The following is a 14,590-nucleotide window of genomic DNA, read 5'->3' as shown; positions in this document are numbered from 1 at the left end:
AATGGACGTGGCATTTGCGCGCATAGGCAAACATCCACTTAAAATTGCATGCACATGTGCGCGTGGTCAGGCTATTTTACAATATACGCGTATATATGCGAGTATGTTATAAAATGTCCATGTGCCGAGGAATGCGTGCACATGTGCACCTGTGCACTGGTTTAAAAGTTACCATCATTAAGAGTTCAAGTTGCCCATACCAACTGAAATGTATGTCATTATTTTAATTTGTTTACGTTTAAGTTGGCCATACCAACTTAAACAGCATTTGAGAAAATAGGTAAGCTTAGCCAGCAAAGTTTGAGGCTTATGCTGTATCCGCAAGCATAAACATCTAAGCATTTATTACTGTTGCTAGAGGGGAGGGCTTCTCTGCCTTCTGTTTGTGTATTTGTGTGTAGTTTCTTATAGGAGCCTGGGATTAGCAGTGCTGACAACAGCTTTTGAAATACTACAGCTGGTGGTTTAACAAAATGACTAAAGGCCCATTCATCTATTATGCTGACTTTTACTGCTTTCTTGACAATAAATAACTGTTTAGAAGTCACTCCCAGCATTAAGGATCTGAGTAAATAGGCCTGTTACAGATTACATAGATAGATACAAAAATAAAGGATAGAATTTTCAAAGAATCATGCAGGGGTTGCATGTGTAAAAAAAGCATATAACCTCCAGCCACACAGTTTATAAAATAGCGTAAATCTCTGTGTGCCCACTCATCCATACACATGGTGTACTGTGGACAGTTTTGAAAGTTGGGCTGAAAGTGAACAACTGGAGAATACACTCAGGAATGAAGAAATTAAGCAAAACCAGGGATTTGGTCATAGTAAAAGGTTCATAGTTTTTTAAATCAAAACAGCATGAAAATAGTAAGCAGATTTAAAACAAATTAAGAAAGCATTTTTTTTCTGTCAGCGCACAATTAAGATGTGGAATTTGTTGCTTGAAAATATTGTCAAGGCTAGAGAGAGAATTTTCAGAGGAGTTACACATGTAAAGGAAGCACATATCATAGCAATTTTCAAAAACACATTTACGTGAATAAAGTGCATTTATGCATGTAAAAGCTTTTTGCAAATCAGCCCTATGGGGTGAATTTTCAAAGGAGTTACACGTATAAAAGTAGCAATTTTCAAAACTCAGTTTTACGCATATAAATCCTTTTGAAAATGATCTCTTATAAGTATAGAAGCGTTTAAAATAGGTTTGGACGATGACTGCATGAAGAAGGGCGTTACTTACTGGCTTTTCTGATGCTTGGTTTCCTTCTTGGTTGATATGCCAAGGGTGTGGTCAGGATTTTCTTCACGGAATCCTCTTGCCCTGTTGCACAGTCATTAATTTTGTTCTTGGTTTTCCTGGCTCAAGCGACGGATGTCCCAGATGCAAGTTCCAATGAAGGAACATTGGTTTTGCTGGAGGGCAAAGTGTCTCTCAGCCCTTACCATCAGGACGTGCTGCTGGCTTTTCGGCTTGACCTCTCCCAGATAGCATCGGAAGTGCAGAACGAGGATCATGTCTCTGCTAATTTGCTCGTGGAAACCTAGGAAGGATTGGTCTCTGCCTCTGTGTCATCACATATTCCTGACACTGCTTCCCAAATGGAGGACATTCTTAATCCAGTATTTGGTGCTTCTGTATCATTTGGGTCAGCGTCGGTGGATGCGGCCTTGACTATTCGATCTGAGGGAGCCCAGCCATCAGATGAGATTCCAAGGTTGTTGGATAAGCTGACAGCCATTACACTTGACTCTTTATGGGATTTATTATCAAAGTTTGGTCAAGTTCTGATTGTCTCTTCTCGTAAGTTAGAGTCCTTCATTTCTAAACTGGATCCTCAAATTCTAGACATGATTTTCTACTAATGGAATATGGAACACTCTTAATGCAACCAAACGTGAGGTTGTGGGAATTCAAGGTGTGTGGTCTGCTAAGATACAGGAACAAGATGCTTTGACTTGAAGACTCAAGGTGCTGGAAAATGCTTCTAGGAACCTTAAAGTTTGGGTTTTGAATTTCCATAAAATTATGGGGGAAGTATCCCTTATTACTTTTAAAAGATACCTTGTAGAATGTTTGTAAATTTCTTCTGTTAATAAGATTTTTTTCTTCGGCTCCAATGGCTTCTTCTAATGTACAAGGAGTAGTTACCGCTTCACTGTTACTTAGTTTGACTCAGATGCTGGAAACCTCTAGGGTTGAGATCATTGAGAGATCTACTTTGATTATTTCTTTTTTCATAGATTATTGACTAGAGTAAAGTTATCTCTGCTTATTTCAGGAATACTAATGCTGTTTTTCTTGGTCAGACTGTGAGAATATATATGCTGATTTGTGTAGAACAACACAAGAGAAGAACATTTCTTGCTTTGCGACAAGACACTATAGCCCTGGATGCAACTTTTCTACTTTGTTATCTCTATAAATATTTTGTAAAATACCACAATGATTCCTATGTTTTCTTTTCTCCTGACCAATTTAAAATTTTTCTAGAGGTTAGGAGAGTTAAACTAACATTGTTTGTTTCCACTGTGGGTCAACAATCCTGAGTTATGTATCTGGAATTCAGGCTATTACCGTCTTATTTTCCTATATTCTCCTTAATTACCTTTTTCTCCCCTCTTTTTACTTGCAAAGAAAATGAAATTGCTTTTTTATAGATTTAAATATGGCTTGAAATAATACAAATGAAATACATAAGTAGGTATAAGTTTATACCTATTTATTTTTACATTTGTATTATTTCATGCTATTTTTATTTGTGTTGCTGAGCAATGTTTTGTGCTTTGTTTAATTCATATATTTTCATAAAAATTAAGTAAACAAATGGGTTTGGACAAGTTTCTAGGTAATGGTTCATTTCCATTAGGATGTGCAGGGTGCTTCCAAGTGACCCAGATTGGCCCCGTCAGAGACTGGATGTTGGGCTCCATGGACCACTGATCTGACCTAGCCTGTCACTTCTTAAAATGGAAAGCAGACTAATGAATAAAGATCAAAAGAAAAGCCAGCAGAACCAAGAAACAGGCAAGTCGACATTAAGGATGTCATACAGTTTGAGAATGATAGGGAAAGAAAAGGAACGTTTGTTGTTAAGTTTTGTGCCATTTCCCATCAAAATGGCACAAAAAACAACAAAACGTTATAATTTTTGTTTCTGTTGTTTTAGCAACTGTTAGTTTCAATGCATGCAAAAATTACTTAAAGCAAACAATTAAAACATAAATCTTAAAACCCATGTCCTGGTGTCCATGTGTGCGCGGTTCTTGGCGCGCGCACACATGGACGCACCAATTTTATAACATGTGCGTGCCAACTCATGCATGTTATAAAATCTGCTACCCGCGCACACATGCCCACCCGATATTATATCGGCACGCACATGTGCACACGAGTGCCGCCTCACGTGCATAAAGGGGGGAAATTTTACAAGATGCGCGTGGCGACATGATAGACCTCTTCCTCAGTTCCCTCCCAGTTTGCTCCAATAAAGGAGTAGGCTGGGAAGGAACTTCCTAAACCCCCTAGCTAATCTGTCTCCCTTTTCCCCTATCCGCCCCGACCATAAAACCCCACTACCTAACCTAATTTTTTTGTTTTATTACTTACCTGCTCTCTGGAGCAGTAGCAACTTGCACAGGCCGGTCGGCTCCTGGTGCACCTAATGACTCTGTCCCGGCTTTCCCACGCCCCACCCAGACCCCGCCCCTGCTCCGCCCCTTTTTTTTCCAAGCTGTTCTTCGGTGCATACCAGGAGATATGCGCGAGGCTGCAGGCCCAGCAACACGCATATCTCCCGGTTTTCACGCGCACCGAGTTTTTAAAATGCGGCCTTTAGTTCGTGCAGAAATGAAAGAAAGAAAATGAAAGCAACAAATGGTAAATGAAACGAAAAACAAAACAGAAGATGTTTCCATGCTCTCTTCTAGGAATAATGTGAATAGCAGTGCTGCCTGATATCAGAAGTTCCTATAGTTAAGTGGTTTTGTGAGATGGAAGGACAGTGTATTAGACTATCATGAATGAAAGAAAGTGAATGGGTTCCTTACACAGCAGCACGACTAGCAAGACTTTTTAAATAATTCAGTTGGCAGTTAAAACAAACCAGACCATAAATATCCCCCTCGTGCTTCATGTTAACTTATACATCGTTTGAGCCATTCCATGTTTTTTGGAAGAACTTCCTGCTCAACTGTTTCCACTACTATTAAAATAATTTTGAACAGATGAGGAGCAGCAGTGCTGACTCTCCTCAGCAGGTCTTGCAGGCCTCATATTCCTACGCACAGGGGTACTGAAACAGCTGGACACAGAATGAGAAATTTTTTTTAAGTTGTGTGTGCATAATATGAGGTGCCGCCATTTATTTTCCTCCAAGACTATGAAAGCAGATAGAAGACTACCCATGAGTGAGACAATGGAGTCAAGAAGCAGGCAAGTTAATCTGATTAAGACTTCTCCCCTCCCTCTCTTGCTCCTCCAATTCCCGGTTTATGAAGACAAACAAAACTTTAACAATGTGAGAACACTGTGTACAATCCTTCACATAAGATTTGCCATACTGGGTCTGACCAAAAGGTCCATCAAGCCCAGTAACCTCTTTCCAACAATGGCCAATCTAGGTCACAAGTAGCTGGCAGGATCCCAAAGGATAGATAGATATCATGTAGAGATGTGAATCGTGTGCCAGATCGTCTTAACGATCAGATTCAGCTGGGGGGGAGGGGGGGGGAAATCTGATCGTTAAGATATGTGAATTGGAATTGTTTCTGATTCCAATTCACATCGCTAATTTTTTTTTTAGGGAGGCCTGCGCCGCTAAAAAAACCAAACAAAACACCCGACCCTTTAAATCGACCCCCCCCCCTCCCGACCCCCCCAAAACCTTTTAAAATTACCTGGTGGTCCAGGGCGGCCTCGGGGAGAGATCCAGGGGGGGCTCAGGGAGAGGAGAGATCCAGGGGGGCCTCGGGGAGAGATTTCCTGGCATCAGCTGTTCTAAAAAAAAATGGCGCCGATGCCCCTTTGCCCTTACCATGTGACAGGGTATCCGTGCCATTGGCCGGCCCCTGTCACATGGTAGGAGCACTGGATGGCCGGCGCCATCTTTAAAGGGGGTCGATTTAAAGGGTCGGGTGGGTTTGTTTTTTATCGGGCCATCAGCGCCATTTTAATTAGTGGCAGCCAAAATGGCGCCGATGGCCCGAGAGCGGGAGATTGCGCCGCGACCCCCCCCCCCCCACTGGACCACCAGGTAACTTAGCATTTTGGGGGGGGGGGGGTTCGGGAGGGTGGGGGTAGGGTAAGGAATTGGTTTTAAAGGGTCGGGGTGGGTTTAGGGGTTGTTTTGGTGTGCCGGTTTCCCGCCCTCCCCCAAATAATTCCCGTGCCTTATTTAACAATACAATACAAATGCCCCTGACGATAAATCGGGGGCATTTGTATTGTATCGTGCACTCTAACGATTTTGGACGATTTTAAAATTATCTGACGATAATTTTAATCGTTCAAAAATGATTCACATCCCTAATATCATGATCTTATCCCAGGGATAAGAAGTGGATTTCTGCAACTCTACCTTAATGGACCTTTGCTCAAGAAACTTGTCCAAACCTTTTTTAAATGCAGCTATACTAATAGCTTTCACCACATCTTTCCCCTTTTAAATACAGAAATTTCTGAACTAGAATGGACATATATTTATTTACAATTGCACTAAACAGGCAGTTGGTCCATGTCTATTTTAATCCTTTGTAAGAAACAATAGATCCTTACACACGTTTGTGGCTATGCGCATTTCATAATGATCTTAATGGAAGAAAAAAGATAACCCACCTCCCCCATAAACTGAAAATAAGGGAAGTCTAAAGAGACCACGTATGGTGGAGTTCAGTTAGGAAAGCTGAGTCATGTTTTCCAGTGTCCAAACCTAAAGGCTAAGCGATATCATAATTCATGCTGGTGTGTTCCGTCTTGTACAACACATTTATGAACGAATGCGTACTTGAATCATCAACCTGGTTATCTTCATGTCTGGAACTCATAGAAAAGTGCAAGATCATGTGGGCCTCCCCTGTTTTTGACAGTTTTCCCTTCCAGGATTATCTATATTTAACTCTTGTTTTCCTCAGTATTGTGCTGTTCTGAACTGTGCAAACAATTCTGCATTGAAGTAACTCTTAGAAATGTATTTTTAAAAAATCAGTTTGAGAAAAAAAAACAACCTGTCAAAGGCCAAGCATTTTCCAGTTATATGGCCACTTACATAGCTCAGGAATTTTGCAGAGCTAAAACCGTTGAGCTCCTTTACAAGGCTGGGAACTAGGCGAGTTTTAAAATGATTTTTACGCATGTTGAACTTCCTCAAGGTTATGGGTTATTTACCTCTGGGGACATAAAAAAATATTTTATGGAAGTTCTACATATGTCTGTTGAAGCAATTCTCCCCCTGTAACAGGCTTTATTTTCTTCCTGAGACTCCTTGTTCAATCACGTTGTTCCATCTATTCCAGATGGGGTAGATTTTCATAGGGTTTCGCGTGTAACCCCCGAAAACCTACCCCCAACCCCCCCTGCACGCGCCAAGCCTATCTTGCATAGGCTTCCGGCGCACGCAAAGCCCCGGGACACGCGTAAGTCCTGGGGCTTTCCTGGAGGTGTGTGTCGGGGGGGGGGGTGTGTCGCGACCGGTGTGTCATCGGAGAGCGTGACGCAGCCGGCGTGTCATCCGGGGGCATTCTGGGGGCATGGCTGCGGCCTCCAAACCAGCCCCCAGACCGGAACATGGCACGCAGCAGCCGGCCCGGTGCGCGCAAAGTTACGCCTGCCTCGAGCAGGCGTAACTTGTTCAACAAAGGTAGGGGGGGTTAGATAGGGCTGGGGGGTGGGTTAGGTAGGGGAAGGGAGGGGAAGGTGCGGGGGGGGGTGGAAGGAAAGTTCCCTCCAAGGTTGCTCCAATTTCGGAGCGGCCTCGGAGGGAACGGAGGCAGGCTGCACGCATCGACCCTGGATTTTAATGGATACATGCGGCTACGTGCATATCTATTGAAATCTCACATACTCTTGTTCACGCCTGGTGCGCGAAAAAAAGTACGCGTGTGCACAAATTTATAAAATCTACCCCGATATATTTAGGGGTAGATTTTATAATGTGCATGTGCTTCCCGGCACTCACACATGGACGCGCCGATTTTATAACATGCGCACACCAGCATGCCTCCGTCCCACCCCTCCCCACCCAGACCCCGCCCCCCTTTTCAGGGCCCAGCAATTATGTGCATATCGTCACTTACGTGTGTGGCTGGACCCTTTTGAAAATGCGCACAGGGCCCGGCCACAAGCATAAGTGACGATATTTGTGCGCGTGGCCGATTTAAGATTCAGCCGTTAGTTTGCTTTTCTGCACTTGAGACTGGGTGTATTTCTCTGCTTGTTTCTTTTGTTTCTGAATATGGTATTAGTATTGTTGTGTGCCTCTATTTCAAGACCTGAATATTAGTTTTCTTGGCTAAAGAATAATAGGCAAATTTTCAAAAGTTGAACATTTAGAAAATCAGCATATGCATGTAAATATATACTCGCGTATGTGCTATTTTATAAACCTCAAGATTCACCTGTAAGTTAGGGTCCATGAGTACATTTGCACGTGTAAGAAAGAGTAGGCTGGGGCTAGGCTAACATTTATGAGAGTAAATTGCAATAAGCAGTTTGTGCATGTAGATTTGGCAGCCTACTCGCATATATTTATATTTGCTCTGTGTTTGACATAAGTGATAGTAAATGCCTTAAAATTGAAATGCTGACTGGATGGGTGGTCTGGGTAAAATGGAGGGATTTGAGGCTGAAGAGCCAAGAGGGTCTCTATAACTTGGAGATGAACTGGGCAAACTGGTAGACTGATTGGTAAAACTGGTCATTTCATTATCGCACGCATGTTAGAAAATCTCCTGACCTACACACTTAAAAACCAGGTTACAGAGGATAAATGCCTGTAAATTACGTTAAGTAAGATATCCACACATATATTTTTAAAGTTAAACATAAAAATATGCAAGTATAGCAGTTGCCCACTTCTTATCTGGATAAATTCCAATTTATCCGTCTAAATCTGGAATGTGACATTTATCTGGACAGGTTCCTTTCCATCTGGCTAACGGCTCGATACAGTAAGGCCGCGGTAAAAACAGTGCGGCAGTGTCAGGCTCTTATCTGGACAAATTCTGATTTATCTCACTAAGGGGGTCATTCTCTAATGCTTTTCGCGTGCGATAGCTAGCTCAGGGTGGAGTCGGGCCCGGAAGAGGAGTCGGGACGGCACCGGAGCCGATGCTGCGGACACATCGCTGGCGGCGAAAGGTAAGATCCCTTATCGCCGCCAGTTTCGCGCCGAATAACTACACCTTTTATGGTGTAGTTATTCGAAGTGAAAGCCGGCAGCGATTGCACCACGGAGGTACGATCGCTGCCGGCTATCACAGGACCACCCCCCCGCCCCCTGTTACCGCCGGATTCTCTAAGGTCTGCGTAAGTAGCAGAAAAGCCACTATTTAGCTGGTTAAGTCTTAAAACGCTACTTATCCAGCTACGTCAGATAACTGGACAAATCTAAAAAGCACTATTTATCTGTCTATTTGACTTATCCAGATAAGTAGCTCTGTTTGAGACTTATCCGTTTATCTGACGTAGCTGGATACGTAACGTTTTAAGACTTATCCGGCTGCTGGATAGGTTGGAACGTATCTGGATAAATGAAACATGCATTTATATTATTAATGTGTAAACCGTAGAGATAGAGACATGGTGCTCTGTATAATGGTATAGAAAAGTTGTATAAATAAATAAATGTGCACATTGTTTTTTATACCACGTGCATATTGCAGGGTACATTTGTGCATATTTTATAACCTGCATATATCATATATGCGCAGGTTATAAAACAGCAGTAGATTTTCACTCACACATATACATGCATATACGGGCAAGCACGCAGCTGTTTGAAGGTTACCCTCTATGAATGTGTCTGGACCTATCAAGGATCACGCAGGAGAGGAGGAAAAGCTTTTTGGTTTTTAGGCAAGACGACATTGGAAGCTTCTTGTGTTTTAAGATATCCTTGTAAATATACTGTAAAATTAAGTATAATAACAAATGTTATGTTTTCTTTGCTCTTGAGAGTATTGACATCATCACCAGCTCCCAGTTAGATTCAGTGTTTTGATTGTTTAAAATGCAGGAGATCTCATGCTAAGGCTGTTTTCTTTGTGTGTGTGTGTCTTTCTAATTTCCTTTTCATCCCCTAGATTGCTGATATATTTATGAATGGGGTTGATCTGTTTGTGTAAATTACTGCTTTGCTTTTTTGTTTTTTTTTCCCCATTTGTATTTCTGTGCAAAATGATAGGCTTTGTTCTGGATATTGTCAAACAATAAATATAAAGTCAAATTCGCTAAAAAAAAATATATATATATATATTTTTTTTTTTACCTCCTCGCTTTGACTTGTAAATGCAGGACTGTGGGGCATGCGCATCTAGAATAAAAAGGGGAAAAGGAAAAAAGAGCTGTCAGAGAGCCAGTTTTATCGGAAAGCAGGAAGATCAGAGGTTCTGTTTCCTAGGGTACTTACAGCCTCAGCCAAAGAAAAGCCAAGAAGGTCAGGGGGAACAGAAAAAGTGTTTCATCTTTCACCTCTGCAGCAGCAACCCTGAAAGAAAAGCAGGAGGGGATTGTTACTAACCCTGTGCATGGGATTAGTATCTTTGCCTAGTGTGCCTGATTTTCAAAGCCATTTTCCTCCCGCGTAAACCTGGTTAGAGACCAGACCGGGGCTCGGTGCACGGATGTTACCTGCTTCCCTGCGTGGTTTCTGCTACATGCATTGAGGGAGAGGCTTTCTGGAGGGGCGGACTTGGGACTCTTCCGCGCAAAACCTTTCTGATTTCCAAAAATAGTGCATGCAAGTTCCCCCGCACAGCTTTGCCAAGGTTATTGTGTGTGCACGCTCCCCAAGGCTACTCATTGCACAATTTCAAAAGCAAATTTATGCACACCAAGTTTACTTTGAAAAGCTGGAGGCAAAGTCTGCACGTAAAAAGGCGCACAGAGACTTTAATCCGCAGTGCACAGTTACAAAATGACCCTTCCCTGTATCTATGGGAATAAAAAAGCTTCATGAATCGGAGTCCCTAAAGGGCTTTGCACACTGAAGCGGACAAAATGGCCCTAAGGGCTCAGACTGAGCAGCTCTCATTCATCCTATGGCACCTTGTGTTATTGGAAAAATCTGCAGATAAGAAGATGCTAGTGCCTTAAAAAGATACAGATTTCTAGTTGTACATTCAGATTATCCTTTTTTTTAAAACTGGTGAAAATATATGCTATTAGCATTATTCAAAGGATGCATTTAACTCAATGGTTCTCAGACCTGTCCTACAGGCAGCTGAGTTTTCAGGTTAGCACAGTGAATGTGCGTGAAATAAATGGGCACATCCTGGGTCTTCAATGTATGCAAATTTATCTCATGCACATTCCCTATGAAAATCTGGTTGCAGGGTCAACAGGACAGTTCTGGGGACCACTGATTCATCTAGTCTGACTTTTCTCCAGGCTGCATTTCAGTGCACAATTAATTCAAGATTGCAAGATTGCAGCAGTTGTACTGTTTAGCTTCACATCTTTCCTTTAAATTAGCTGGCGAAAATAAAATTGAAAATTAAGGGAAATCTTGAGGGTAGGAGTTGTTCTGATGGTCTCAGTATTATTCTTGCATAGCACAAAACAAAATTCAACTAGAACTTACGTTGTAACTAAGGTTTTAAAACAAGAATATTTGACCCTGCCTTTTTTCTCATCACTCCCTACTTCTTGTTAAGGAACACCTGGAATGACACAGGTGGAGTATAATTCAGTTACAAATGTTTCAGTTTAAGTGACCCTCTGGTTCTCTATAATAAATGATTTGGAAGCCAAGACATTGAATTTTGACTAGAAACATTTTTAGAGCAGATTTTGACCCCATGACAAAAAATGTAATATACAGACTTTGGGGGGCCAGGGATTTCAGTTTGCTATAACCAAGGTTTGCTATTAATAAGAACCATTCCAACAGCTAAAAATATATAGGCAACTAATTTAAAATAAGCATCATTTTCAATCATTTCTTAGTCAATCATTGGCGCGTGCTGTATCTAGAAGTGTCATTCCATTACAGGAACGCTGGAGGACTGTAAATGTTCCCCAAAGGCACACAACTGTTTTGCTGTGTTTCACACACCTGATATATAGCTGTCTCATGTATTACTTCTGATGGGCAAATGATCGAGGCACAGGAAGCATAATATCAAAGCAAGTCTTAGGAAAAACATCTAAGAGTTAGGATTTTCAGTCAATACCAACTAGAGTTATTAAAACTGTTAGATAATTTAATATACAAAACAAAATGGGCAATATGGTAATGATTTGAAAAAACAAAGCTGGATTCATTTCTATTTCAAGTCATGAACACGCACTCAAAGTAAATATGAAATATTACATTTTGTTCAGAATATACTATGCATGGCTGAATTCAGATTGCCAACTTAATTCTTTTTTTCTTTTTAATCAAAAACTTTACTTATAAACTTATGTATAATTTTGAAGTTTCAGAACTTTGGAGAAAAATATGAAAAATTACCTTCAGGTCTCATAAGAGGTCCTTGATGAGTTGTTGATAGAAAAACAGCAAAATAATACATCCAAGTGATTTTTTTTTTTATCTGTTGGCAACATTTAAATGCTGTACAAAATTGGGTGGTGGCCAATCAGCAGTGTCCCTACAGCAGTACTGCATCATCTGAACTTCCAATTATAGATACTTGTAAAGATTAAATATGTTATTAGATCTGCTTTTAACCAGGGTCTCTTATTATGTTTAATAACAAGTTATGAAGTTAGCTTAGAGAAGTAACATTCAAAATGTTTTCTCACCACAAATGCTGCAATTTCTGCCAGTTGTGACTTTCATCTCAATGGGGTTGAAATCGAAATCTTTCACTATATTCAGTACTAAGTGTCCATATATCACAGAATTTGTTTCAAGCACAATTGGCATTGCATGGAGAGATGATGAAGTCATTTGGTAATAGGTTGTCAACATTTCCGTACAAAGTAAAATCAACCAGCTTTCTACTCTTCATTTATTAAGGAAGCCAGAAAAGTCAATGCTATTTGCTTATTTGTTTTTTTTTCCTCTGTAACGAGGATGATTTGTGGGCTGGCCTTTGCTTTATGACACAAGTGACTCTCATCTGATGCACTTTGGCTGTGTTGCAAAAGGTGATGCCCTTAAACTCCTGGTTGGGAGGGAAGGCAACTGCTGTCACAGTCACCACCCCTTCTGGAACAAGAATAACGGTCAGTGGTTGCTTTCAGTAGGAACGTGCTGTCATTTTAAAACATGACAACAACAGTGATGTTGTTATATCGTTTTCTGTTGCTTCCTATCTGAAATGACATAAAAACTAATGAAATTTCATTTATGTTGTTTATGTTTGTTTTTTTTTAGTACACATGAAAGCGCATGCTGTTCATAAAGGGCCAGATTTTAAAAGCCCTACGCGTGCCGGGCCTATTTTACAAAGGTCTGGCGACACACGTAAAGCCCCGAGACGCATCTAAGTCCCAGGGCTTCGATAAAGGGGCGGGGAGGGGGCAGGGCGGGGGCCAGAGGCCTCCGGCACGGCAGCCATTTGCCACGGAGTTGGAGGATCGCGTGCCGGCAGGCTGCCGGTGTGCGCAACCTGCACCTGCCCAGAGGCAGGTGCAAAAGGTAGGCCAAAGGTCCGGGGGAGGGGGGTCTAGATTAGGGCTAGGGGGGCGGGAGGGTTAGGGGAAGAGAAAGGGAGGTTAGTTTAGGGGGTTGGGAAATTCCCTTCCAGGCTGCGGGCGTCAGCGCATGCAGGGTGCACAATTGTGTACCCCCTTGCATGCGCCGACCCCCGATTTTGCGCATGTTATAAAATTGGGGCATCCATGTGTAGCTTTGCAAATTTACCCCAAAATTTAATGAAAGTACATGCACTGTTAAAAATACTTATGCTGTAAAATAGAGCGCATACTAAAAACAAAGCAAAACATAACAAATATATACAAGGGAAAATGAAACAACATAACGAGCTGAAACGGTTTTTTCCATGCACACCCCTGCTGCTCAGAAGGAATTGTTGAGCTGTCAGCAAGGGGAAACTGAATCATTAGGGTCAATCTTCGGGGGCTAGTAGTGGGATATTTTAATTGGACAAAGCCTTGAAATTAAAAAAAACAAACAAACACTTGACTATCCAAGAGTCAAGCCAGCGTTAACAATTATATATCTTATCACAAATGATTTCATAGCATTCAGGGGTTATTAGCAGAAAATTCAATATCAGCCAGCTGGGCCCAAAATATGGATTTAAGAGAATTCATGCAAAGCAGGTGACCATTCTATGGGCCCTGTGTACTTAAGCATTTTCCCAGAGATACAAAATGGGAGGAAACCTTTAGGAAATAGGCTCCTATGTTTGGCGAGTTTTTGACAATTTGTGAACACTTTTTCCCTCTTACTATTAGAGAACGTATAAAGTAGTCCAAAAGAAGCAACTGAAATTCAAGTTTTGAACCCCAGAAAAATACCGGCAGGACCTCATACTTTTCAGGAAATAGAGCAGACTGTAAGAAGTAGGTTAAATAGGCAAAAGTATTTAGAAAATCTAGACATGGCCCTTTCCTCAGTTTGGTTTTGGTCCTTTTCATCCAGGCTCTAATAAATCATTTAAAAAACCGCTTAGCAAATGTATGAGTTTCCTTTGGGAGAGCCTTTCTTTTATGATGAATGCAAAAATAAAAGATACTATTTTTTTTCACTTAGGCTAAATATCATAAAAATATCAAATACTGTGTTCTTATCTCATGCTTATTCAAGAATGTTAACTTAAGTAGCTATTGGGTGCAAGTCTACTCACAGTGTCTATTATTGGATCTCTCGCTGAATATGCAAGAGGTACCTCCCTTATTTAATGTAACGGAGACAGCAATGAGAGAGAAGGATAGAATCGGAAGAGTGTCAGTACTGTTTATTAAGCAACATTCTTTTGGCCTTCCTAACATAAAAAGGAACATTTTCAAAGGCTTAATCTAGGATCTGTGTATGTAATTGTTGTGTCCGTCAGTTCCCGACGCCCTCTCTCTGCCCTCCTTACCTCTTTGGCGCCTCCCTCTTCGACCGCGGAAAGATTGGCTGTCGCGGCGTCCTCCTGCTGAAGTCCTCCGGCATCCCCGGACCGGCTAGATGCTGCAACCCGCCATGTTTCCTGGAGGCCTAGGGGCGCACGCGTGGCACAGCCCCCGACTGAAGTACCGGCGATGGCGCGAACCTCAGGGGCGTCCCCCTGAGATGACGTCACCCGCGACAGATTTAGGCCCTGATTTACTAAGGCTTTTCTCCCATTCTGTGTCTATGGGAAAACTGCTTAGTGAATTGGGCCCTGAGTTAGCAAGGAACGGACTCTCTACGGGTTACACTACCTAAGCTACTCTGCCTCCTCAGACTTACCAGGGGTACCCGCTCCTC

The 14,590-nt window shown here is 41.8% G+C and overlaps 1 protein-coding gene across 1 annotated transcript in view; it reads right to left on the bottom strand.

The window, feature by feature from the left end:
* ENAM (enamelin) overlaps positions 1-9,656 on the bottom strand; it is a 52,517-nt gene extending 42,861 nt beyond the window's left edge. Inside the window, exons 1-2 of the mRNA XM_029598197.1 lie at positions 9,629-9,656; positions 9,488-9,532 (exon numbers count right to left, since the gene is read on the bottom strand). Coding sequence (XP_029454057.1) covers positions 9,488-9,532 — 45 coding nt within the window. The 5' untranslated portion in view covers positions 9,629-9,656. The remainder of the gene's footprint in view (positions 1-9,487; positions 9,533-9,628) is intronic.
* Positions 9,657-14,590: the final 4,934 nt, after the last annotated feature.

Source organism: Rhinatrema bivittatum, chromosome 1, assembly GCF_901001135.1.
Source record: "Rhinatrema bivittatum chromosome 1, aRhiBiv1.1, whole genome shotgun sequence".
Taxonomy (NCBI): Eukaryota; Metazoa; Chordata; class Amphibia; order Gymnophiona; family Rhinatrematidae; genus Rhinatrema; species Rhinatrema bivittatum.
Note: the sequence above shows the minus strand (reverse complement) of the source record. Positions and strands in the feature narration are given on the sequence as shown.